A 27,365-nucleotide genomic window follows, 5' to 3' on the forward strand; every position below is an offset into this window, starting at 1 on the left:
CCGAGAGATGCTCCCAATTTAGAGTGTGATGTATCTGTGAGGTTGGTGGGAGGCGCTCTGTGAGGAGCAGATCCCAACTCATGGTGATTGGCCCAACATCACAAGTGGGATACTAGGATTGTAGTAGACGATATCGTAAGGTTGCCACGTGGTAGATTATAGGTCATTTCTTTACTAGACGACACGCCCAGCATACTCGTCCCCGAAAAATAAAACCATTGTAAATTTGTAATACCTTTTCTGTCCAGGTGAGAATAAACCGACTTCGAGCTCATGTGAGAAGAGCTTATTGTTTTCCGGTTCCGGTAAGAGTTAGGGTTCTGAATCCCACCGTGCGAGAATGTCTCAGAACGGGAAATTGATGCCCAATCTCGATCAACAAAGCACCAAAGTTCTTAATCTCACGGTGCTTCAGAGGATCGATCCCTTCGTGGAAGAGATTTTGATTACTGCAGCTCATGTCACCTTCTACGAATTCAACATTGAGCTTAATCAATGGGTTTGTAAAGAATTTCTTGTTTTGATTTTCCCTTATTTTTATTACTAGATTGGTTTTCGCTCTCTGATTCACTTCTTCTGATTCACTTGCAGAGTCGCAAGGATGTTGAGGGATCTCTCTTCGTCGTTAAAAGGTAACAGTTTAGTGTTCTTAATTAGCGTTCTTAAGGAAGTGTTTTGTAGGAATAAGATTTTGGCATTTTCATACTTGGAATAGGTGCGGATTCTGATTCTTCTTTTTGAGATTGATCATTTTTTTTTGATAAATATTTTGAGATTGATCATTTTGTGACTCCCATAGATTCTCCTCCTTATCATCATCATCGTCGTCGTCGTTGTCTTCTTGTTCTTGTTCATTTGTTATATAATTATGTGGTCGTTGCTGTTGATACAGGAATACTCAGCCTCGATTTCAGTTTATTGTAATGAACAGGCGAAATACGGGTTAGCATATTCCATTTCTGTGGTTTCATTTTCATTGTTTTATATGTTTTTTTCTTTGATTATTGCCACCATTGTCGTAGATCCCTTTGATCTATTTTGATGAGTTATGTGATTCATGATGCACGATAAGAAATAACACCGACATTCTAGGTCTAAGAGAAATCAAGGTAGCGCAGTTTTTTATTCCATTTAGCTCAACTGCTCAAGATGATACAAGTGTTACCAAAGCGTCCACTAATGCACTGTCTGGTCTGTTGAGGGCCAGATCGCTGCATCAGTGACTAGTTTGTTGATACTCATGATGTGGGCTCCTAGGGCCACTAATCATCAACTAGGTTAACTAGTTATCCACAAAATTGTTTTAAAGCTTTTTGTTTGTTTATCTCTTATTATTTGAAATAATATATAATATGTTTGTATTTTTTTGTATTTATACTGTTGCTTTAAATATTTTAGAAAACCAGTTTGGGTTTATGCCAGGGAGATCAACCATGGAAGCCATCTTTCTGTTAAGATGATTGGTAGAAAAGTTTAGAGAGAAGAAGAGAGATCTTCATACGGTTTTCATTGATCTAGAGAAATCATATGATATATACTCCCTAAAGTGGTAATATGGTGGATTCTGGAAAAGAAAGGAGTTCCAAGTGGTTATGTGGACCTAATTACGGATATGTATGATGGTGCAAAAACCAATATTAGAATTGAGTGTTTGTCTACTCTTCTATGTCTCCTTGATAAGGTTTGGTTGGATCCCTCGAAACTTGATAAAAGGATTTGGGCCATTCACCCCAAAGGTCTTTTTTCTTGTGGTTTATTTTTCAAGTTCCTCCGCCAATCTCCCTCTCATCAGAGTTTCCCTTTCAAAGAAGTCTGGTGTAGGCTGGTCCCCCCCAAGGTTATGGCTTTGTGTTGGGAAGTGTGGCGTGGTAAAGTAAACACGATGGACAACCTACAAAAGAGAAGACCCGTCCTTTGTATTTCACCAAACCGGTGCATTCTTTGCAGATCTCATGGTGAGGATTGTAATCATCTATTTTTATCTTGTAGTGTCACTGCAGAGCTCTGGGCTTGGCTTCTATCTTTGTTTGGGTCTAGTTGGGATATGCCAGCAGAAGTAAGTACAACCTTTAACCCTTCTTCTCTTGGCCCCATAAAAGAGGAAGGAAAATGTGGAGATGCTCACGAGCAACTTTGTTATGGACTGTATGGGAAGAAAGGAATGCCAAAATCTTCCAAGAAAAAGGAAGAAGCAATCAAACCTTGAAGGACTGCATTTTGTCCAGGTCTTTACATTGGTTAAGGACTCTAAAATTATTTAACCATTTTACTTTTGCTGATTGTTGGAAGGATTGGAAGTTGGTAGCAAGCTGTTCCTCCTACAAGGGAAGGGCAGTGATTAGTTGGGTCCCCCCTCCTCTTGGTTCTTTGAAGCTGAATTTTGATGGGAATAGCCAGGGTAACCCGGGTCCCTCTGGGATGGGAGGTGTACTGAGGAATGAGGCTGGAAAGGTTGTCTTAATTTACTCTGGCTCTTTAGGAGTTCGGAATACTTCTTGCAAAAGAAGTGGGCATGGAGCAACTTCTGATTAAAGGAGACTCTAAGACAGTGGTGGACTGGTTAAATAATCCGGAGGATGTCACTTGGGGCTACAAAAATGAGTTAAAGAAATTCAAATGGATGACAAGAAATATGTCTATAACAGTACAATGGGTTGGGAGATCAGCTAATGCTTTTGCTGATGTCTTGGCAAAACAAGGGATAAATAGGGAATCATTGTTCTGGGCACAATTGTAACTATTGTTTTAATTTCAACATTCATGTTTTTTCTGTTGTAGTTTGTGTATTTGCTGTTTGGAGAGGCTGCTCCTCGCGCCTCTAAGGGGATCTTCTTGTATCTATTCATTATTTTAATGGAATTGATGTTATTTATAAAAAAAAACCCAATGTTAGAACACCTGTTGGAGAATATCAGATTTTGCAGCTAGAATGTGTCTTCAAGAAGGTTTAGGACTTATTCCTTGTTTATTTGCACTAGTTATAGATGAATTGACTAAACATATTCAAGAATCCCATGATGCCTAATGTTTGATTGCTGATGACATAGTATAATTGATGAGACTAATGAGGGGTTAAATGCAAACTTAGGTTTATGGACAAATGCTTTAGAAATAAGAGGTTTTAAAATAAGTAGGGCTAAAATAGAATTAAACAACGTAAATTTAAGGTTCGTTTGGTTTGCATTCGAAATCAGAATTGGAATCAGAATCAAAACCCCTCGTAATCGGATTTAGAATGGTTTATTCCCCCCTCCTATTCAGTTTCGATGGAAATTGGAATTGGAATTAGAATCAGCTGGAATGGGATTCTCATTCTCAAGGGAGAGGAGGAAATGGTCATTCCCTCGAATGGGGAATGCCATTCTACTAGGGATGGGAATTGGATTTTGACTCTGCCCAACCAAATGGTTGGAATAGGATGGGTCGTTTTGATTCTGATTCCAGACCCCTATTCCCATGAACCAAAAGGATCCTTAATAATAATAGTAATAGGAGAAATTGGTCAATTTTCCTTTGATGATTTATTAAGGAATTTGTCATTGCCTATCAGTTCGAACTTGGAAGTTGCTCTTCCAAAAAGAACAAACCACTGGCAACTTGGATACCTCCCTCAGAAGGCTATGTAAAGCTAAACTTTGATGGAAGTACCATGGTAATCTAGGTCTGTTTGAAATAGGTGGGGTCCTAATAAATGAGGTTGGATATATTTTATTTTTTTCCATGGGTCCGTTGGGAGCATAGTTTTCAAACCATTGCTGACCTGGACGGTCGGACTGTTTGGCCCGAGAACTGTCCAGGCAACCGGTTCTGTTTTACCCCAAGTCCAGTCCCTGGCAAAAAACCGTTGAATCGATCAATGACCTGTTGACCCGGACAGTCAAACCGTCAACCTGTTCGACGGTTTTTGGCCGTTTTTAAATTTTAATTATTATTATTTTTAATTTATTTTGTCAGAACGGGCCGTCCGTTCGGACCAGGTGGTTGAACCGTCGACCTGGAAACCGGTGGCCAGAATGGTTCCGGTTCTGGGTCATTTTTTAAAACATTGGTTGGGAGTTAGAGACTATAAGGGCTGAATTACTAGCGGCTATTCAATGAGTGCATATTGCAAATTAGCTTGGTGTGGAATCTCTACTGATAGAAGAGGACTGAAAAGTGGTGGTGGGGTGGTTGAAGGATTCAAAATCTATTCACTTATTAGGTGCAATAAGAATGAAATCAAGAAATTCAAGTGGCTTACACGGAATATGAATATAAGCATTCAATGGACGGGAAGGGCAGCAAATGCTTTTTGGCTGATTGTTTACAGGAGAGGATGCAGCTCGCGCCTCTCTTAGGGATGCTTGTATGGCTTTGATTTTTTGAAATAATAAATTCTTCTTGATTGATAAAAAATGATGCTTGTAATGCCGTTAAAAAAATTTCTTCATTGATAAAAAAAGGAGAGCAAACCAGGGCACATTTGGAGACCAAAAGATAACTTAATGTGGCCTCTTCCACTACCTTGGTTCAATAATTCATAATAAAGGAGAGACAGGAGGAGGATGTCACCCATAGAATTAGAACAGGATGGGTAAAATTGATGCATATAGAATCTTATATGAAAGTCCAATACCACTTTGGCCAAAAGGAAAATTCTACAAAACTGCTGTAAGGCCATTGATGTTGTAGGGAGCAGAGTATTAGTCTGTCAAGAAATGACATGCCCGAAAAATGAGTGTGGTAGAAATATGAATGTTTAGATGGATGATGGGACAAATGATAAAATTAGAAAGGACAGGGTTATAAAAGAAGTTAAATGAAGAAACCTAGGAATAACTCCAAGAGGCATGACAAGAGAAAGTAGATTCAGATAGTTTGGTCATGTGCATGCCTGCATGGAAGATCCTCAATTGAAGGGACTAGAGGAGCTAGGGATAAACCAAAAAGGACTTGGGTGGAAGTAATAAGAAATGGTTTAAGAACCCATAATCTTATGATGGATATGACATTGAACAGAATGGAATGTTGAAATAGGACGCTTCCAGAATATGTATCAGATGTACACCTTCCATGCCTTTTAAAACATTGGAATAGGGATAAATAATAAATTGGTAGTGATGAGAGAGCACTTCTGATGAATGAGCTTCCCATCCTTAGAGAACTATCTGGATTTCTAAGTAGCCATTATCTTGTTTGGGTCTCACAGTGGCCCAATGGTGGACCTAAGTATTTTGTGGGGAGACCACTAATGCTGCAACACACCCAAATATGTCTGGATGAGAATCAGCATATGAAGACTCCCCAGCCATCAGGTGCTGGTCTAATGATATGGGAGCTTTTGCTTCTCTTACTTGTACTTGTAAATAATTTTTTTATGTTGTAATTAATAAATTTGATCATTGCTTATAAAAATACACCCACACACCCACACCCACACACCCACAATGGTGGCAGAAAAGGAAGTTGAAAATTTGGTTCTCACTTTGACTTTCAACTCCCCACTATTTGAACATAGCCTTAGTTGCTGCTGGTGAATGGTAATCGGATATGGGATTAGTATGGGGACTCTTTCGTCCATCCTACTGATTTTGTAGCCCTATAACCAAGATATTGCATTACTTGTTTATGGTGTTTGCACTACATGTTGATATTGGTGTTTTATAATCTCAATCTCATATTGCATATGATTTTTATGTATTTATTTTTATTGAATGGTTTAACATGTCTGTATGATCAGATAATCTGGTGGAAAACCTCTTGGGGGATTTTGAATATGAAGTCCAAGTTCCATATTTATTGTATCGGAATGCAGCCCAAGAAGTTAATGGTATTTGGTTTTACAATTCACGAGAATGTGAAGAAGTTGCAAATCTATTCAGCAGGTATTCCACGATTCCATTTCAACACTCAGAATTTTTTTGATGAATACAACACTCAGAAATTTTAAGTCACATGGCATTCTTCATGTTCATGTTCCTTATGTTTTGAGTTCTGATACTGGAGAAAACCATTAGGAATTTTTTATTAGTAACAAAATTTATTAAAGACAAGCAAGAAAGTATAAATGTGAAATTAGATTATTGGACACATAGTTGTCAAGGTGAAAAGGTGACTATGGAGGGTTGCTTTGCTTATTTTCCAAGTTAATTTGTCCATGATACTATGAAATACTTTTTATATTCTTAATTTTTTGAGATTATCATAATAAAATAGACATTATTAAACTAAGATATTCATTTTGTGGGTTTATATTCTAGTTTTTTTTTTCTTATTTATTAGGGTTTAATCAGCTCACATGTTGCTGTATGCTGTCTCGAGCCTCAAAGACTTCAAAATCTGAATCAATAAGTAGGGAAGAACTTAACATTTTGTCCAATCAACACATTCTTCTTCTTCCATCTTTTCTTTTCTTCTTTTCCTAGGACAAAAATAGGGTCTCGGCCCCTGTATTGTCTGAATTTTCTTTTCTTTCTTCTTTGGTTGTGCTCTTGTATAAGCATGCCATTGTCTAAGCAAGCGAAAATTCAACAAAAGCCTCCACCTATCTTAGTACTAACTAGTGGTTGTGCATGGATGCCTTCCAAAACCTCATAGCTCAACTGCGCAATGAGGTAGGTTTGGACTTTGTGTCTTCCACTTCTCCACCCGCTTCATTTACTTCTTTGGACTTGAAAATTCCTGCGAGAGGGCGATAATAGGGGAGATGGGTTTGAAGTAACGAACGAAAGGGGAAGTAGTTTGAAAAGAAAAAAAAGCAGGGGAGGACCAACACAAGGTCTATAACAGAAAAAGGACGGTGGGGCAAGGAGGTTTAGGGGTTTGGTCAAAAGGTTAGAAATGGAGGACCAAAGGGAGAGAGGAGAGGTTACAGGGGAGGGAGAAGAGGAGGAGAGAGTGGGGGTTGAAATTGAAAGGATATTGGGGAAGACAATACTGAGAAAAAGACCAAATTGGCTTTTTGAACTCAAGTTGCCACATCCTCCTCTCCTTTCCCTGTCAAGGAGATTTGGCTTCAGCCAATCCCTCCTAAAGTCAGTGCATTCTGTTGGGAAGTGTTCCATGGCTCCATCAATACCTGTGATCTACTCTAGAGTAAAAGACCAAATTGGTGCTTGTCCCCAAATTGGAGCTCCTTATTTAAGCTGCATGGTGAGACTGCCTTTCATCTTTTAGTTTCCTGTCCTTTTGCTAACTTCATTTGGGAGTGGTTTTCCTCTCTGTTTTGATGCTGCTGGACGTCTCCTGCTAACCTGGAAAGCTTATTTAGCTCTCACTTATTCAGGTGTTCTAAAAGGAGAGGCAGAATTATGGGAAGATGCACTAGAGCAGCAGTTGCTTGGACAATTTAGGAAGAAAGAAATCTGAGGATATTTGAAGACAAAGAAAGAAGAAGCTGTGATTGAAGTGATAACTCTAAGGGTGGTGCATTGGGTGAAAACACTAAATTTATTTGCTGATTTTAAGACAGAGGACTCCTTTAGGTCCAGGGGAACAATTGCAAAAACTGCATCTAGGAAATCTATGGTGATTGAATCCTGGTCCCCTCTGGATGCTGGGTGGAAGAAACTAAATTTTGATGGCAGCTGTTTGGGAAATCCGGGGCCATCGGGCATTGGTGGGGTAATAAGGAAAGAGAATGAAAATATGCTAGCCATGTTTGCAGGTCCTATTTAGCATGGTGATGTGGTGAGTTCAGAAATGAAGGCAGTAGTGTTTGGTGTTGAAAAAGCCAAAGAAATGGGGATTGATAGGTTGATTGTTGAAGGGGACTCAAAAACTGTGGTGAACTGGCTGAAGAAAGGGGAGGGAATTATTTGGCAGTTAAGGAATGAGTTCAGGTGCTTCAAACAGGCTTCTAATGACATAGCGATTCAAATAAGATGGATTGGAAGATCAGCTAACAGCATGGCTGATGGTCTAGCTAAGCAAGGAGTTCAAAGACAATTTATGTTTTGGGCTATGGTTCTAGTTAGTAGGAAGTTTCTGTTGGGTTACCCTTTGGGTTGTGTTGTAATTAAAGGGATTGTCTTTTGGGTCTGGGCCTATTTTTTCTAGGGGATGGGGGTAGTGAGAAAGGCAATAGAACATTTTGAGAGAAGCAGAAGGAAAGAACATAACAAAAATAAATTTATTGGGGAAGGGGGTGAAGCGTAGGAAGAAGGAATAGTTGATGAAGAGTAGATGGAGGTTGCAGAAAATGTAGAGGAGGGGGGGGGGAGTTGGAGTCTGACTTTGAAGATGAAGTCAGTATATTGGAATGTTAGGGGATTGAGACATGAAAGAAGAAGTATATGGAGGGAAAGAGTTAGAAGAATTTGTTGATTTATAGTTTCATTCCATTTTCAAGGTGTTGGAATATATGGAAGGAAAGAATTAGAAGAATTTTTGTAGCCAAAGCTTAAAATTTGGAGAGGATAGTGGCGACAGTCAGCAAAACTGTTGTAGGCCAAGATCTAGTACCAGAATTAGACAAGTAACCAAAATAAGACATTGGAGATAAGCTTGAGAAAGTTTTGAGGATTCAAATGTAGTTATTTGGCCAGAATTCCTGGCATGTGGGTGTTGCCTTAACACCTGGATAGGATGTAACTTTTTTCTTTTCCAAGAAATTTTATTTTTACTTTCAAAAGAAAAAAAAACTTAAAGTTTTAAGGTCCTTGCAATGGGTATTGTCTTGGTTCTGCTGGTGCCTCACTCACCAGGTCCAAGTAATCTTGTATTTCTTGCCCCTAAGGCAACAGGAGCCAATCCCTCATTGTGGAGTCCAGAAGAAATTCTGAAATAATCTACTGTGGATGATTAGAAGTAGTCTATACTATTTCTGGAAATGTTAAAATATGGTTGGTTTCTTTAAAATCCATTTGACATTTTCAGTAATTTAGAGTTTTTAAGCTTATAGCATCTGATGACTACATTTCTATTTTTGTTGCCCTTTAGTCTAGGCATTATTAATATTTGCACATGTAGGAGAAGGTTATTACATTTCTCTTTCATGTCTTTTTTTAATAGTAAAAAGTTAAATTTCATTAAAAGGAAAAAACAATAACAATTTGCACTGCAAAACATAAACATATACCAAAGCAAACAAAAACTACAAACCAACCCCATAGTTGACCATAAACTGTCCCCAAGATCTTCTCGTCTCATGTTAAGTTAGTAAACTTTAATGTTTGCACATGCGAGAATGTTCTGAACAAACAACTTGTATCTCTGGAGGTAGTAGAAATATCTTTCTGGTTTCCTTTTTCACGTTCATGCTGTTAATCCTAGTCACCTGAATTTCTAGATTTAATTTATGTATTTTTTATATCAAAATTTTATTGTATATGCTTTTATTCAAATATCTAAAACTATATAGGTTAGGTAAGTTTCATTGCAGAATTTATAAATTTCTATTACATATCTCTAAAGGAACTACTTTTTTTTTCTGATAATTGAAAAGAGATTTATTAATGATATATCAGAAATGTTACAAGCACCCCAAGGAGAGGCATGAGGTGCAGCCTCCCTTGAGATTAAAGTGTAAAAGCTGCACCAAAAACATTACAATGTTGCCCAGTACAGATGTTCCCTCAAAACCCCTTGTTCAGCAAGATGATCAACCAAAGCATTTGCTGACCTGCTCACCCAATGTGAGCTAACAGACATGTTATTTGTTAACCAGCTTGCTTTTCTTAGGAAGTCCTTGTAGCACCAAATGACTGATCCTGTCTTTAAAGGAACTTCTTATTTGGCCTTTGAATCATTCTAATTGTTTGAGGAACATGTATATTTCCTTGTGTGTGTTGAACTTCTCATTCTTTTTTCAGGATACTTAATGCATACTCCAAGGTTCCTTCAAAGCAAAAAGTATCCTCTAATAAAAGGTACTATTTTGTCTACTGCCAAATTAGCCAAGATTTTTTTTTTGGTACTTAATTAACCAAGATTAATTGTATACATTATCTTTTGAACTTTTATGTAATGGGTTATTTTGGGATCTATTTTCTTGTCTTCCATTTGCATGGTACGAAGTTCATTTCTGTCTGCTATTACTTGAGCTATCATTGGCATGGTATCTGAGATTCTTTTATCATATTGATTTGCATTTGCATGTATCCAAGGCTATGCACTAGTTCTTAGTTTCAATGGATTATCCTTTTAACCAAAAAAGATCATTTCATCAGATTAAACAAATAAAGGTAGGTTTTTGTAAATTATTGAGGGAAACGAAAACATTTGCCATTTTAGAGTGTAGTAACATCAAACTTCCTGCTTAGCATCACATTGATTAAAATCATCTTGTTTTGTAGATCTCCTTTTTGATCATCATATCGATTTGCATTTGCATGTATCCAAGGCTATGTACTAGTTCTTAGTTTCAATGAATTATCCTTTTAACCAAAAAATGATTATTTCAGCAGATGAAGCGATTAAAGATAGGTTGTTGTAAATTATTGAGGGAAACTAAGATATTTGCCATTTTAGAAGGTTGTAACATTGAACTTCCTGCCTATCATCACATTGACTGAAACCATCCTGTCCTGTGGATCTTCGTTTTGAGCATCATGTTGATTTGCATTTGCATTTGCATTTGCCTTTCCATTCTAGAATACTAGGCTGGTGTGGTTTTCTGCTCTCATATGAAATATGCTTATATAGATACATGTATATGTATGTGTTTATACACACATATGTATGTATTAATCAATCAGGAAAGTACAAAGCATCATTAGTCCATAGGTTAGCCTCAGCTAGTCTTCCCAATACAAAATTACAACTCCCCCCTTGTGTCCACTGCACTCAATACATCTGATTACTAACAACCCCTTGTTGTGCAATTCATCTGCTATACTATTAGCAGATCTTGGTATCCACTTAATGCTAACATGAAGCTCCTTAGACAGCCCCTGATCTCCCTTACCGTATGGTTATATTTCCACGGCCCCTCCAATCATTCTGCAGTCTCCTGATAACCACTTTATAGTTTCTCTCTGAAATGATATTTCTGTAATTTAAGGATTTTGCCTTTTTTCAAGCCCAACTGAACCACTGTTAGCTCTGCCCTTGTTGAATTTCCCACGAATATTGGCCCTGAGATCATAGGTGCAATATGATCCACCTCATTTCAAAACACTCCTCCAACTCTGGAGCTTCCAAGGTTATCAAGGCTACACCCGTCAAAGTTCAGCTTGAGGTAAAGTGGAGGGAGGGCTCAAATAAACTACTGGCTTCCAAATGGCAAGGAAAAATCAGATGCTACTTTCCAGTATCTGCATATATCATCGATAGAGAATGGAACAAACAGGTCTTAAGTCTTCACCCAATGAACAACCTTTATTGTGATTTCTTTGAGTTCCTCCACTCTTTTTTTGCTTCTCTCTTAACAATCTTGCATTCCTCTCTTTCCAAATACACCACAGAACAATTGTTCTAGTGCATCTCCAGAGGATTTTACCGCTTTCCCTTGGAGGTGAGAAGAAAGAAGTCTCAAATATGCTCTTCAAATTGTCAGGAGGAGACCACCTGATGTGAGTTCAAAATACAAGACCACAAAGATTGACCAAAATGGTCCCCACCAAGTCACTAACAGCAGGAAGGCTTTAAGTTTTTCAGGTCCAATTGGGCATGGTAACTCTCTAAGGGCTGAATTGATGGTGGTTATCCAAGGCCTAAAGCTACTAAGACCATATGGGATGAAAGACGTGGAAATAGGAGATTGTAAAAGTCAAACTGTTACTTGTTGGCTTAATAACCAAGATGAAGTACCTCAGAGGGTTAGATGGATGGTGAGGCAGACACTTTTTTGTTGGAGCTCTTTGAATACCTCATTCAATTGGATACATGGAAGTGCCAATATGGTGGCAGACATACTGGCAAGGGCAGGAGTGTTAAAGGAACATCTAGAATGGGGATGTCCTGATCCAGGCTATAACTTGTATCTGTAATAGTTTTGTTTTGGTTCTCTTGTTCCTTTTCGTGTTCTGGCCTTCTGGGGCTGCATTTGTCTGGGAGCCTTTTTCTTTATGATGTTTGTTGCTGTATTTTGGATATGGTAATTGCTTCTTTTATTAATGAAATTTATCAGTGGCTTATAAGAAAAAAAGGCTCTTCAAGTTGTCAGGAGGTTGTCTACACCCAAATACAACAATGTTTCCAGATAGTCATCACATAGATACAGGAGATTAGCAGATGGGAGTATTTTCACCACTAGCTTGCCAAACATGAGGAGAGAGATATCAAAACGGTTTTCTCCTTTGCAGAATCTCACAAGAGTTAATTTTATCATTAAAAACCGCCCAATAGGAATCTCTTATTCTAGGGTGTACAGGGCCTCCACAAATTGCATTCATAAGACAGATTGGATTTGGAATCCAAAGAAAGACTTCCAAGAATGAAGCACAGGAGAAGATGCCAGAAGAAGGGGCCAGTTCTGGTATCCAGTTTAGTTTGATCATGAAAAACATCTTCCAACCAATGCATAGGGGGTATGGCTTCCTCTATGATTCAAACTCCCTAAGCCTTCTTAGTCCTAAATTCCAATAAATTCCATTTTGAAAGAAAGCGACACAACTTGAGATGCAACAGGAGCGTTGGAACCCAACTATTGAAGGTGGAGGGGGCTCCAAGTTGGTTATTTCTTGGTTAAGCAGTAATATTCCAGGAGATTTGGAGTATAGACAACAATAAGCGAAATTCAATCTTTAGCCAATGAAATGGAAGCTACCTTCATTTGGAATAGGAGGACAGTAAATGAAATGGTAGATTGCATGGCAAAGCAAGGGGCATATAGGGAACAATTGTTTTGGGTGAATTGTAATAGGGCTGGCAGAAATCATAATGGCTGAGTTTAAGAGCGACTTTAAAAGGTTTTGAGTTGCTGGCTGGTTTGAAAATTAACTTGAAGGAAAGCGTAATGATTGGTGTGAGGGCTATGTCTAATTCTGTTCTGGAAGACTAGGAGTGTGCAAAAGCCATGAGTTATTTAGTTGGGGCATTCCTGTTTACTAATTTGGGACTTCCCGTTGGTGCAAAAGCTTCTGCGCTTTCAATGTGGCATCCTGTAATAAATAGGATTGACCAAAAGCTATCAGAGTGGAGGGGGAGGTATTTATCCTTGGGAGGAAGGATTATGCTTATAAAAAGTGTTTTGTCCAATCTTCCTGTGTATTATCTTTCCACTCTCAAGATTCCAGCTATGGTGGCAGACGAGATAAAAAAGATTCAGAGGGGGTTTCTCTGGGATTTTAATTATGAAGTCCAGGAGTTTCATTCGGTTAAATGGGATTGGATGTGTACAGCCAAAAAGGATTTGGAGGGGGGGGGCTGCATTAGGAAGGTAGGGTTGATGAACAAGCCATTGCTGGGTAAGTGGGGTTGGAGATTTGGGGCGGAGAAGGAAACTTTTTGGAGAAGGATAGTGGAAAGGAAATTCAAGGTGATTAACTTTGGGTCGGATTCTAGGGAAGCTTCAACTTATGGAGTAGGGGTGTGGAAGGGGATCATCATTAAGTCTCATTCTTTAATGGTCAATTTAACAGGTTGAAGGGGGTAGGTTTGGGTAATACCACTTGGTTTTGGGAGGATGGTTGTTTGGGAGTGGGAAAGCTTTGTGAGATTTGTCCTAGACTTTACAATTTGAGCGAAAAGGACGTAGTAATTTCACAATGTTATCAATTAAACTAGGGTTCAGTGGTTTGGGCCCCAAAGTTTAGAAGGCCTTTGCTGGATAGAGAAGTGGAAGAATGCATTCGGTTTCTGTCCAAAATCCAAATTACATTTAGAGTGATTGATGTGAATAGGCTAGATGAAAGATGGTGGAAAGAGTGTAGGAATGGTAGTTTACAGTTAAATCATTCTACAGGGTACTGTCAAGAAATCAGGTGGTTGGTCCCAAAGTGAAAGGAATTTGGGGAAATCTGGTTCCCCCAAGGGTGGAGACATTTGCATTGTATGGTTTTGCTTGACAGTATTCTTACACAAAATCATGTCAAGAGTAGAGGTTTCTGTTTGCTAACAGATGTGTCCTTTGAGAGTCAATGGAAAAGTGGAATTCTAAGGAAATGTAATTTTCCTTGGCTCCCATTAAAAATTTCTCATGAGTTTTTCAATCCTCTTTGCTTCTTTAAGTGGAATTCTAAAGTAAAAGGAAGTAAATAGGTAGGTTGGTTAGAGTGGACTTGGTCAAGGTAATCCTCCCCCCAAGGAAATGTAATCTTTCTTCCATGTAGCCATTCTCTTAGAGAATTTATCTTTTTTTTTATCAACAACAGGAAATTTCATTAACTGAATGAATGTAACTTACAAGGGAGGGGAGCTAAATTATCTGAACTCCTCAAGGATGTCGAAAACACCCAATAAAGAAGAAAAATGATTACATCTGCACCCAGAAAACAAAATCCCTATTCACCCATTGCCTAGATAACCAATCTGCATAAGAATTTGCACTTCTCTTTACCCATGTGCATTTAACTCCAATGTCCTTAGTCAGCCACTTAAAAATTCTCCTTTCATTGCTGTAGTTCCAGAACCTAGCGTTGTCTTCCTTTAATCAGCTCACTAGAATCTCAGAATCTCCATCTATGACCAGCTTATTATTATTTAGGTCTTTAGCTCTTTCTACCCCTTCCAAAGCTGCTAGTATCTTGGCCCTCAGAGAATCTCCCACTCTGATTGGGCCAGAGAACATAGCTACTACATTTCCTTTCTCATTCCTTAGAACTCCCCCAATACTAGAAGGCCTTGGATTTCCCATACTACTACCATCAAAATTCAGCTTAACAAAGCCTTGAGGTGGAGGACTCCAAGAAGGACTTGAGGTCTTCTTAACTGAGACTGAACTAGCAATTTCTTTCCATTTTCTTAACCTTATCCTATCATCCACTGAAAAAATCTGTAAACAAATCCAATTATTTCATCCAAGGTATCACCCTTATGTGAATCACTTCTAGCACAAGTTTTAGACTTCTCTCCTTATCCGAAAAATCCTAGAATTTCTTTCTTCCCATATAGTTCGACAAACAACAGCGCTAACACATCTCCACATAATCCTTACCCTTTTTGTTGGCCAGTTGAAGGAAGAGGAAGTAACAAGCTTTGCACATCCAGTGGGGGAGTCCACCTGCACCCAAGAATAGAAGTAAACCATTCCCAAATAGTTTTTGCAAATTGCTGGGACACTAGTAAGTGGTAACCAGACTCACCATCGGCTTTACAATGAACACACCCGTGAGAAGAAAAACATCTATTGGGTCTCTTTCTTTCAAGCAAATCTCTTGTGTTGACTTTTTCCAAGAAGGCTTTCCAACAAGAACTCCCAACCTTTGGTGGGATAGTGCTGATACCAAACTTATTTAACAAAGAATGACAAGCCAAGAGGGACAACCGATTAAATTAGGGCTTTAAAGAAGGAAGCACAAGTAAAAGAACTTGATGGAGACGGGGTCAAAATTCTGCTGTTTATCTTTGTGGGTTTTAGGAAAACCCCATCAAGGATGGTCAAGAGAGTCAAAGTACTCTCTAGTTCTATGTCTCTGATAGCTCTTCTTAAACCGAAGTTCCATTCAAACCCAGAGTTCGAGTTAGAGGGTACAAGAAGATAGAGATAGCAAAAAGGGCCAGAAATTGGTCTTTCAAATGAGAATCCCCAACCCAAACATGTTCCCAAAACTTGATGATGAGATTTCCTGTGTGCAAGTCATACTTCATCTAGGGTGAAAATAGGGGCAGAATAGTTTGGATTGCTTTCCAGGGTGATGCTCTTGTAGTCCTAGCTAGAATCCCTGAATCCCATCCATTCTTCGTAAGCTCATGAATACTATCTACTATCTCAGCCCACAATTTTTCTAATGGAACCTCCACAACCACATCCCTAAACGAGCCAAGTTTCTCTTCCTTATGCCAAGACCTCCAACTTCTTACTTCCACACACCACCTCCCACCCAACCCTATGGTCCTTTTTCTCCTTCCCTGGCTCATAAAGGAAGTCTCTCATTAGTTTTTCCAACTTGCTAACCACCCCTACTGGAATCTTAAAGGTCAACAAAAAATAGACAGGCAAGTTAGCTAAAGCAGACCTAATCAAGTTGATTCTTCCTTCAAGAGATAAGTATTTTTTCCCCAAGATGCAAGTCTTTTCTCAAAACTCTCCACAACCGAAATCTAGTACCTTCCTTTGTAAGGATTATCTCCTAGAAGTGGACCAAGGTAGTTTAGAGGCCAATTAGATATTGCACATTCCAGAATGTCCGCATACTTGAGAATCTCTCCTTCCCCCATATTAACTCCCACTATACAACTTTTTCAAAATTTACCTTTAGACTTGACATATGCTCAAAAAGTTGTTTTGTAAGTTTTAGGTTCCTAATTCAATTCAAATCCCCTCCTTTGCAGAAGAGTATGTATCATCTGCAAATTGCAAGTGCGTGAGTGGTATGTCCTCCCTGCCTACTCTCCACCCTCTAACTAAGTTCTTGGAATCTGCTCTAGAGATCAGTCTCCCCAAAATTTCTGCAACCAAAGTAAACAAAAAAGGAGAAAGGGGGCCTCCTTGTCTTATTCCTCTCAAAGCCAGAAAGAAATCCACCACCGTCCTATTTACCAAGATAGAATAGTGACAAGTCCTAATGCATCCCATCACCCAACTGCACCATCTATCTCCAAACCCAAGGTGGATCATCATCTCCAGCAAAGACCAATCTACCAAATCATAAGCTTTTTCTAGATCCAACTTGCAAACCACTCCCTTTTTCCTTGACTTCTTGAAACCCTCAATACTTTCATAAGTATTTGATCAGTTATCTACCTTACCCTCACAGAAGCTCCTTGGTTGACTTCTTGAAACCCTCAACTTGCAAACCACTCCCTATCTAATCCTAAGAGACAACACCTTTGGGTTCTAGAAAGAAGAGGCCTTTGGGTTCCCATCAAGAGGGAGGCCAAGATACTTGATTGGTCACTGAGCAATTGAACAACCCAATAACTCAGCAGCATCTCTCAACCCTTCCTCTCTTATATTCAGCCCTACCAAACAGCTTTTACCCAAGTTTACTTTCAAGTTGGAGATCCTTTCAAAGCATTTCACTAAAATTTAATACTAAATTTATAATAAATTATGATTTAGTATAAAATTTAATAAATTTATTCTGATTTTTTATATTAAGTGTAGAATATGCTTTATTATAAAATTTAATAAACATTTTCTGATTTTAATAAATATTTTAAAAAATACTAAATATTTTATGTTTTATATTATAAAGTAATTAATTTATTCTTTTGTTTTTATATTTTGTAATTCTTTTTTATAAATATTTTATTCGAAATATTAAATAGAAATTATTAATGGAATAAGTTATATTAATATACTGTTTTATATTAATATAATATACTAATATATTATATTATTAATGTACATTAGTCGACATCCTATTGACATAATAGGAAAAATTGTCTTTTATTTTGTTATTTGGATAAATTTGGTCGACATTTCTGAAACATAGGAAATGTCGACCGAAATAATGTAATTTTTATATTGCCATCCATTTTCATGTCGGTGAGCCTTGACATCGACATATGTTGGGCGACATTAGCGACATTTCGCAACATTTGAAATTATAGGAAGAACTTGAGCGAGCTTAGTTGATCCACAATTTATGTTTTGTCTTGTTTCCTTCAACATTTGAAATTATAGGAAGAACTTGAGCGAGCTTAGTTGATCCACGATTTATGTTTTGTCTTGTTTCCTTCTCATTTGATATCAATCAATTTTAGTTATTTCTTTTTTCTTTGTATTCTTAGGATGGTTTAGTCACTTGAATAAACTAAATTTCTAGCCGATCTAAAGTTTCAAATTGGAGGACAAAGTGATTCAAGGCTGTAAGTAGATTCTTTGAAAGAGAAACTAAGATTGTTAGGGTTCTTTTTGTCTGGCATTTGTTTTAATTGTGTTTAGTTTTAGAATTAAATCAGGTTTTGTCTATCTCCCATGATTAAGAACTTACATTTTAATTTTACATTTTTGTAGTTCACTGAGCAGTCTTTTGTTTCAGTTTCCTATGCTGCATTATAAATTTTTTCCAGGACAACATATTTACAATAACTTTTAGAAAATTTTGATATAATTTTGAGGACTCTTCATTGTCTACTTATTAGCATATGCTACTTTGCAGTGAGTTTGAGGAATTGGAAGCAGTCCCAACGATGGCCGTGATGGAGGGCCCACTGGAGCCATCATCGTCAACTGCTGCTAGTGTTCCTGATGTTCCTGATGATTCTTCATTTGTGAATTTCTTTAGTGTATGGTTTCTCAATACTAAATTGAAAAGTCACTATGCAAATATTATCACACTTCAGCAGCCATCTAGTATTTGATGTTTCTCTTTCGAAGGCCCTTTTTACACTCATTTTCTTCTTTTTCAAGGAAGCTTTTTACTCTCATGACTGGGCTTTGTTCCCCGATACATGTATTCTCGACTGAGACATTTTATCATGAACATTAATAGCCTTGAACTTGCATTTTTTATCACTCATTGCCATATTTCTCTAATTCAGTCTTCCTTTAAAGTGCATTATTATATTGTAGAACTCAATGCATATTCAACCTCAACCAATGAGTGTAGACCAGGATAAAGAAGTTGTGAGCATTAAACATGAAAAGTTTTAGAGATTTGGTGGTATTTCACATGCATCTGTGTGATCCATGCATGAATGAGTGCACTCACTAGGGTTTGGACGAGAGCTTGGTGTGTATGTGTGTATATTGATATATGAAGGTACTATATATAATAAAATACCATAGGAAAGGGAAGGTGGGTATTGTAGAAAGTCCGTATATGTGGGAGAATGCAAGCAATGTGTATGAAGGGTTATTCAAGGATACTCCATACAAGATCTGCTTCAGACCCTTTTGGAATGATAGATTGGGTTCCCTCCTAGGATATGTTTGGTACCATGGGGTGTTAATAATCAATTTTTGTACTTGAATTACAACATTGGAATTTTGTGTTTTTGACAACCCTAATTTGATCAAATTTGTTATATCCACAGGTTTAGATCATACCTTAGATAGATAATGCTTGATTTCTTATTAACAAAACTTATGATATAAGATAGATATGTTCATGTGTGTGTGTGGATCAGTGATTTATAAGGTATGCCTTAGGTGCGCTTGGTGGTGCAACTTGGGTCGGGCTAGCCTAAAACTAACCCAAAAAATATGAGTTGGTTGAAGGTCAGATTAGGGTCTGGATATGAACCCAACTTAACTTTGAATTAGGTTAAGGTTGAGGCCATGGGCAGCCCGATCCAACCCAACCCTGACATATTTTCATTGTATGTATGCATGTTTTTTAGTAACATTGAAGAGTTTTATTAGTTGGTTAATAGGAAATAAGTTAATGTACATAGCTATATGGGGATGGTCGGCCTCAACTAACCATCCTTGTGAGATTTAGTATCAAACACAATTCCCTGATACATTAATTGTTTAGCTTCTGCTAGACTATTAGTAGACGTAGGTATCTGCTTTATGGCTGCTATCAATTCCTTTATTCATTCTTTAGCTTCTCCAATCTCATATCTGTGCTTCCATGGTCTGTCCTGATTTCTTCCCAACCAGCCTGTTATGATCTTTGAACCCCCCCTCTTCATTAATTGTATTGTTTTACCTTACAAGTTCAAGTCTTTTCAAACCTGCCAGAACAGCGTTAGGTTCTCTCCTAAGTTGAATCCCCAACACCACTAGGTCATGAATATTTATTCATGATGTCATCTGTTTGATTTCTAACTACTACTCCTATACCTGATGTATCAGGGTTGCCTTCTCTGCAGCCATCAAAGTTCAGCTTCATATAGGGGGGCGGTGGAAACCATTCAGCTCATGCTATTGACCTGTTTGGGGCAGAACCGTTCACTCTTCTCCAATTCCTAATGATGTCATCAGTTGCATATGATTCAAAAAGCTCTATGGTTTTGATCCAATGTGCCATATTGATGGAGATATTGTCAATGATGTTGCAAGGTGCCAACTGGCTAGTTGGAAGGTCTCTGAATCCCGCCTGCACCAGGATGTGGGGATCTCCTAGTTAAAAGAAGCAATGATGTTACAACTAATCAGACATCCTTAGCACTATAATAAAATAAACTGTGGCCAACATCACAAAAGCAACAAAACCAAAACCAACTATTTATCAAAAGAGAAACATCACAAAACCAACACCCTTGTATATATGGGCAAAAAATTCTGCCAAATGTTTTTGGACTTGCCTCAAGGGGCCTTGAAGACATACCAGTTTAAAGGCCTCAATACCTTAGGATAAGGAATATAAGACATCTAACACCACAACAGCCACATTAAGTAACATAACTATGAGATGAGACAAACTCATTCAGAGTTTAGCATACTTGAATCGTTGAGTGCTTGAAGTACCTTGCTTTTACATTGAATTGTTTTATATCCTTCTTATGTATTTTGATTTGGGCTAATAGTTTTTTTTTAAACATTTAATTTCTTTTAAATTCAGGTTGTCATATTTTTATGTAAAAATCTGTATATTTCATTATTTTATTTTCCAACAATTTGGGCTTTGTTCCATCTAGATCTGCACCTTGCCATGCAACTGGGCGCTAGAAAGGCCCTTTTGCTTGTGCCTCTCACTTTTAAAACACTGGTATAGATATAGTAGTACAGAAAGCTCCTTAGCAGATGTAAAGACTGAGCCAACGGGGCCTAGTCACCCTTTGTTTCTCAATTGTATGAACTACCCAAGAATGGTAAATCCCTTGTAATACTAATCCTGATTTGCCCCTTCCCTTGCTGGTTAATCTGTTGAAGAATTTGGAGGTTTTCTTGATCAATAACTGATGATGCTTTATTAATGTTATCAGAAATACATACAAAGTGTATGCATTTCTGATGATGTATAGGCAGTGTCATGGAGCCGGTCCTGCACTGCTTCCCCCTGGTCCTTTCAGGTCTCCAATTTTACAATGGCCAAGTATTCAAAGGATGATTACCCCATGCCAAGGCATGTCTGCTAACTCCTTTGCAGCTTAGGGAATCAGCAAGTGAACTAGCACTTGGCAGATCTGGGTATCCGTTGAAATTCTGTACCCAAATTACATGACAAGTGCCATGCTTCTCCAATCTGATGTCTGTCTCAAATGTTCATCCATTTCACCTATAAGCAGAGAGTATTGCCAAATCATTTATAGATCATCAGATCCATCTGAACAAGGTGTCCACCCTTTGGGTTAAGGATCTGCACTTCATGTCAATGTACCAATGGAACTTCCCATCTTGAATTTTTTTTTTTATTAGTACACAAAGAAATTTATTAAAATTATGAGAAAACAAAACAAGAAGTTGTGGAATAAACAAATAGACTCAACATAGTCAAAATCCCCCACAGAATTACAATTGAGCCCAAAAAATAGATCGTCTCTGAATCCCTTGCTTAGCTAGACCATCTGCCAAGCTGTTAGCAGACCTTCTTACCCAATTAACTTGAATGGACATGTCCTTGGAAATCTAATTGAATCGTCCAATAATTAACCTTTTGAAACCCAATTCTTTGGCTTTTGCAACTCCGGAAACTGCTGCCAAGAATTCTGCTATGGCAACATCACCTTGCTCATTTGGACCTGAGAAAAAAGGACGTATGTTTCGTTCCTCATCCCTGATTAACCCTCAAATTCTAGATGGACCAGGATTTCCCACACAACTCCCATCAAAGTCCAGCTTCATCCAGCCAATAAGTGGGGGTGACCATTACACTATTTTCTGTTACCATCTGTCTTCTAGAAGAGGTGATTGAGCTTAAAATAAGAGAAGAGATTCAAGGTCTTGACCCATTGTGCCACTCTTAGAGTTATGATTTCTATTAAGGCTCCCTTACACCTCTCCTTATCCTGGAAAGTTCTTGAGTTTCTTTCTTCCCAAATTGTCCAAACCACTACTGCCCTAGTACATTTCCACATTAACCTTTCCTTCCTTTTTATACCACTGCAAACAAAAGGGCTAAACAACCCTTCCAAACTATCAAGAGCCCGCAACTAAAAAGTGAAGCAAACCAATCCCAGATAAAGCCAACAAAGGGACAAGGTATTTGGAGATGAAACAGAATCTCACCATTTAACTTGCATAAATAGCACCAGTTGGGGGACAAGTACCAGTTTGGCCTCTTCCTTTGAAGTTTTGAAGTATATCACAAGTGTTAATACAACCATGAAACACTTACTGGCAGAAAGCACGGATTCTTGGAGGAATGGGAGCATACCAGATTTCCTTAATAGGAAAAGAAGGGGAAAGTGAGGAGGCAATAAGAGAGGTAAACAAAGACGTATAGGTGAAAAGTCTGGCTGGATTAAGGGTCCACACCCTACTATCCAAGCCAACTTCCCCTAGGACCACAAATCAACCACCACCGACCCATTGAAAAATATCAAGTAATGACTAGATTCCAGACAATCTCTGATTCATTTACACCATAAATCCCCAAAGCCACAACTTCTCATTGATATTAATTAAGAACTTCCAATCCACTTGATCATATGCCTTCTTCAAGTCCAATTTAACCACAATTCCTTTCTTCTTTAATCTTTTCTGGGCCTCAATACGCTCATTAGCAATTAAGATCTGATCCACAATTTACCTTTCCTGAGTGAAGGCCCCTTGAAACTGGGAAATAAATGAGGGGAGAACTATTTATCAAAAGAAAAAAAAAATAAATGAGGGGAAAACCTTTTTGATTCAAGGCAAAAGTCCTTCTCCTCTTGAAATGCTAAAGAGGAAAGGTGACAATTTGCCTTTTCTTTATGAAAAAAATTGCAAAAGAAAAAGGAAAGAAAATACAAGAACTAAAGTGCACTAAGAAAGGGTTATGTGAACTGTAAAAGTCACATTGGATATAACACTTGCTAATAAATAATTAGAATTATAACATGAAACACAAAAATCTAATACAGATTGGAGTGAAAGGAAGTCTTTATGGTGTTATGAAATTATATAATGGATTGGATGTTCCAGTTGCATCCTACAGTGATCCCATTTCTGCAAGATGGCAATGTGATAAGTGATAACTGACTTTTCCTCTATATGAAATCTCATTCTGGATTTTTTGTTTACAGTCATTATCTATCCTTCAGCTTGTTTTTGGTGCACATGCAAGCTTAGTTTTCTTGCCTGTATCTGACAATTGGAAATCCTTTTAATGCTGTTGTGACAGGCGGCTATGAACATAGGGAACACTCCTGGTGGAGCAATTTCAGGGCAACCTCACCAGTCTTCTGCAACAATCCCTCTGTCTTCCCACACTCCTAGTGTTGTTCCTTCTCCTGTGCCAGCCCTACAAATGCCATCTGCTTTGCCAGCTTCATCTACTCCTATAATGCCACTCCTTGATACAACTGAATCCAGTGGCAGTAACCGAGCTACTAATCTTGTAAAGCCTTCATTTTTTACACCTCCATCCTCATCTGCATTGATGCCACCTATCTCATCTATGCCAACTGCTCCTCCTCTTCATCCTCCTGTGAATCTGCAGCGCCCATATGGTACTCCGCTGCTTCAACCCTTTCCACCACCCACTCCACCCCCATCTCTTACACCTGCACCTGCTCCTGCTCCAAACTATGGCCCAGTTATTAACAGAGACAAAGTCCGTGATGCACTTCTGAGGCTGGTTCAGGTATGTGCCTTGTAATTTGTCTACTTATTCACTTTTTTATTAAACGCCATCTACAAGGCTCACAGATTTTTTTTTTTCAATGGAATGAAGTCAGATGCCACTATATATATTGCCATTAAATATAGATTTCAGAATTTTGTTAATGTACGTGAAGTAGATATGTTGGATGTTTTTTTTTTTTTTCTGTTGTAAATGGCTCATGCTATGGATAAGCTAGATCAATGATATTGCAACTAAAATTAGAAGAGCATTGAATGTACCCTTAGGCTTTTGGTTGATTTTGTTCTATTAATGAGAAGATTTCTTGAAGTGTTCCTGTCTTTAGTTCAACTGCTGCTCACCTCATATTCGTCTGAAGTTTAAATCTTTTTATAAGTGCAGATTTTCGCTCAAAATAATATGTGGTTTTGAAACTGCTGTATTTGACTGATTCCAAATTCATTCGTTAAAATGATCAAAGTGAAGATGGAGGATGGGAAATACCCATAACTTTTCCAATCTGTCCAAATGGTACATCTTGAGATATTCTTTCCCCTCCCATATCCTTTGTATAATTAGGAATGACAATGGGGTGTGGACCATATTCCCCATTCCCAACCCAATTTTGAAATAAATCCCTGTCCCCTACCCCAATCCCTGCTGCGGATTAATATGACCCTCCATCTCTGGTCCTCAATGGAGATGGGTTCCCTGTTGGGGACCCGAATCCCCGAAATTTTTAAATTACAAGTTTTTTAGAAATTATATTTATTTAAAATAAGGGAAATTTTTAAAATAAAAAAATATTTTAAGTATATTTTGATATATGATATAAATAGTATTATATATGGAATTATATGTATACTTTTTAAGATATATATATATATATAATATTCACTCCCTGTCCCTGCCCCTGTCCCCTACGAAGGCAATCTCCATTCCTGACCTCATTGGGTCAGGGAAGCTGGGTACCTGGCAGGGAAGGGGAAATTTGCCTTCCCTACTTATAATGGATTTTCTTAATAAAATCTGGAAAATTACTTAAGAATTTCTGGACAAAGAAGTTCAAATCAGTACTTAGGATTTCAAGTAAAATGGCAGTCTATGCAGAAAAAGGTTCAATCATGGATCAAAGTATCGATACAATATGCCCCGTACCGGGCATATCGTATCGTATCTTTTGAAAATGATATGGTCCGAAACGCCTGTTTCCAGGTGTTTTGGACCCCCAATTTTTTTTAATAACAAAAAGCATGCTAAAAGCTTCCCAAAAACCAAAATTTGAAAAAAAAAACTAAAAAAAAATAGAGAATTGGCCGTTTCTAAGTGCTGATATGATACGGACGAAACTCGTATCGTATCGATACTTTGAACCTTGGGTTCAATAGGATGCCATTCTAATCCCAATAAAGAGGGTTAATTACGAGATTTGAACGTCTAGGTTCATAAATAAAATAAGCTATAAAAAAGTTGGAAGACGAAATAGGATTTCTTGTCCTAGTAAATTGTGTATGGTATAGGAGTTAAAATGCAAATGTAAGGGTTGGGAGAAGGTGGTCAAATGTGAACCAAAATTTCTTTGCAGGGAAATACCTAACCTTCATGGTTAATTGATAACTAAACATTTTCCAAGTTACTGAGTTTCAAGTCAGATGGTTCTTTAATACTAGAAAGAGGAAAGTGTGGACTTTCTGTGGGATACGGTAAGATGAGACGAGAAAAAGTAAACTTTGATTTCAAGCCTGAGTGGCTTCTTGGTGTCTTCTATATGTCCATTGGATGGGTTCTTGTACATTTCAATATGGATGGGGGCTAAAAGCATTCTCACATGTTCTTTCCCGACCTTTTTTGATTAGGCAAATTTCAACCCCAAAACCCTTGGCACATGTCCAGGATAAGCTTTTTGGGCAAGCTTTATACTAAAAAGTCAACAATTTGAACTGCTAATATCAGTTGGGTGTACAGATCTGCAAATGGGCTAGCAGGACAAGGGGTAGAAAGAATCTGTTTTAGGGGGATGGGATGTCCCATTAATGTATTATTTTGAGATCAGTTCATCCCAACGACTGTTGTCTGATCTATTGTAATTCTGTTTTATCTTTTCATTAATTAAAATTTATGTTGCTCAAAAAAAAAAAAAGAAAGCAGTTGTAGGCAATATCAATACTAGATGTACAGGGCTGATGGTATTGCAGGTTGAACACATTGTCAATTCAGATGTCCCCATATGTTGGACAGATCGAATTGGTATGGTGCACGACAGAAATGAACTGGGACATGTTTCTGTACTTCATCAAATTAGGAACTTTTTAACAACAAAGGGCTTTTATTGGACCTGCTAGCGTTTTTACATGTGTCCATGTCAACGGTTTTGAGATGGTGGTAATTTGATTAGTTATGCCACCTCATGTGGGCATGCATGTAAGTAATGCTGAGAGTATTAGCGTTTCGCTGTGTTGAATGGCTTAAGCCAAATGCCTAGACTCTGTGTCTTCTTGCTTTGCATTGGCCAATGAACATTAAATTCCACTCGAGAAGGGAAGCAATTTCTTGGGCGTAATTCATTGCACCTCATTGGAATTCAATCTATTCATTTTCTTTATTAAACTTTTTAGTGATATGGTATTGCCTAGTTTCAGTGCACTAGTAATATTGGTGGTGAAGACAGCAGAGCTATTATAAATGACTAAGCAATATCTTTAACTATTTGGGGTTTTTGTTTTGGGTAAGAGGCTGCTTAGGGTTATTGAGCATTTACATTGGCATACTATGCAAGCACAAAGTGATAGCCACTGATCAATGTGTGGCCTATTGTTTTAGGATTGTTGTTATATTTTAAATTGTAGATCACTAAAATGAGAAGAGTAGGTCCACCACCATTATAATTTTGCTGTTTTATTCCATTAAGCATCGTTTTACTGCTTTTCTTGTAAGATTAATAGTTCCTCTTCTGAGTGAAGTTTTTCATATACTAATTCCCCTCATTTCCCTTCAATCTTGTAGGACAATCGTTTCATTGACATGGTATATCGGGAGATATTGAATGCTCACTATTCGTGATCAATTTGAGGCGGCAATTCCAGCTGGGTTTGTGTAGTATGATTGGTTAGAAGTGCCGTTTAAGACTGGTTCTGTATAGATTTTACTTTTGTTCGCTTTGGTAACACCAACACCCTTGTTTATATAATCATTTTATTCAGTTTGTGAAGTGGATAAAGAGAGATTTGGTTACTAATTTGTTGATGCTTCATTCTCCCTCTGGTCTGTATGCGTATACATGACATTCATTGAGGTAGAGGTGATGAGACGGTGAGAAGTTACAACTCGAGGGAAGAGGGAAAATAACCGAAGAATCCAAGTATCAGGCTATGTTGTAAAAGGAGTCGAGCCTTTTGAACCCGCTTCCCGCTTTTCTGCTCAAAGTTAAATATAGCCTTGGGACTCGGTTAGGATCAATGTTAGAAGAGTCGGACATGCTTGGCAGTTACCTGTTCAAACCAAGGTTTCAAAAACTGACCCAGAACCCAAACCGTTCTGGCTATTGGTTTTTGGGTTGATGGTTCAACCATCCAGTTTATTTCAACTAGAAATAATTAAAAAAAAAAAGACAAATCGTTTACTGGGTTGACAGTTTGACTGCCCTGGTCAGTGGGGGGTTGATTGATTCAATGGCTTTTGGCTAAGGACAAGGTTTGGGGTAAAATGGAATTGGTTGCCTGGACAGTTATTTGTTCAAACCAA

At 38.0% G+C, this 27,365-nt stretch overlaps 1 protein-coding gene and 1 long non-coding RNA gene across 2 annotated transcripts; both read left to right on the forward strand.

Annotated features, from left to right (window-relative positions):
- Nucleotides 1-198: 198 nt before the first annotated feature.
- DCP1 (decapping 1) lies at nucleotides 199-26,859 on the forward strand. The gene is made up of 8 exons (XM_088953802.1): nucleotides 199-499; nucleotides 592-632; nucleotides 893-942; nucleotides 5,720-5,864; nucleotides 9,792-9,848; nucleotides 18,129-18,255; nucleotides 23,184-23,645; nucleotides 26,628-26,859. Exons 1-8 carry the CDS (start codon nucleotides 341-343, stop codon nucleotides 26,682-26,684), a joined length of 1,098 nt encoding a protein of 365 aa, XP_088809928.1. The 5' UTR covers nucleotides 199-340; the 3' UTR covers nucleotides 26,685-26,859.
- Nucleotides 11,141-11,684, forward strand: LOC148846501 (uncharacterized). The gene is made up of 3 exons (XR_016102017.1): nucleotides 11,141-11,269; nucleotides 11,385-11,492; nucleotides 11,578-11,684. It is a non-coding gene; the product is annotated as an uncharacterized LOC148846501 (long non-coding RNA).
- Nucleotides 26,860-27,365: the final 506 nt, after the last annotated feature.

This window comes from Nelumbo lutea, chromosome 7 (assembly GCF_056320005.1).
Source record: "Nelumbo lutea isolate HS-2025 chromosome 7, American lotus-T2T, whole genome shotgun sequence".
Classification (NCBI taxonomy): domain Eukaryota; kingdom Viridiplantae; phylum Streptophyta; class Magnoliopsida; order Proteales; family Nelumbonaceae; genus Nelumbo; species Nelumbo lutea.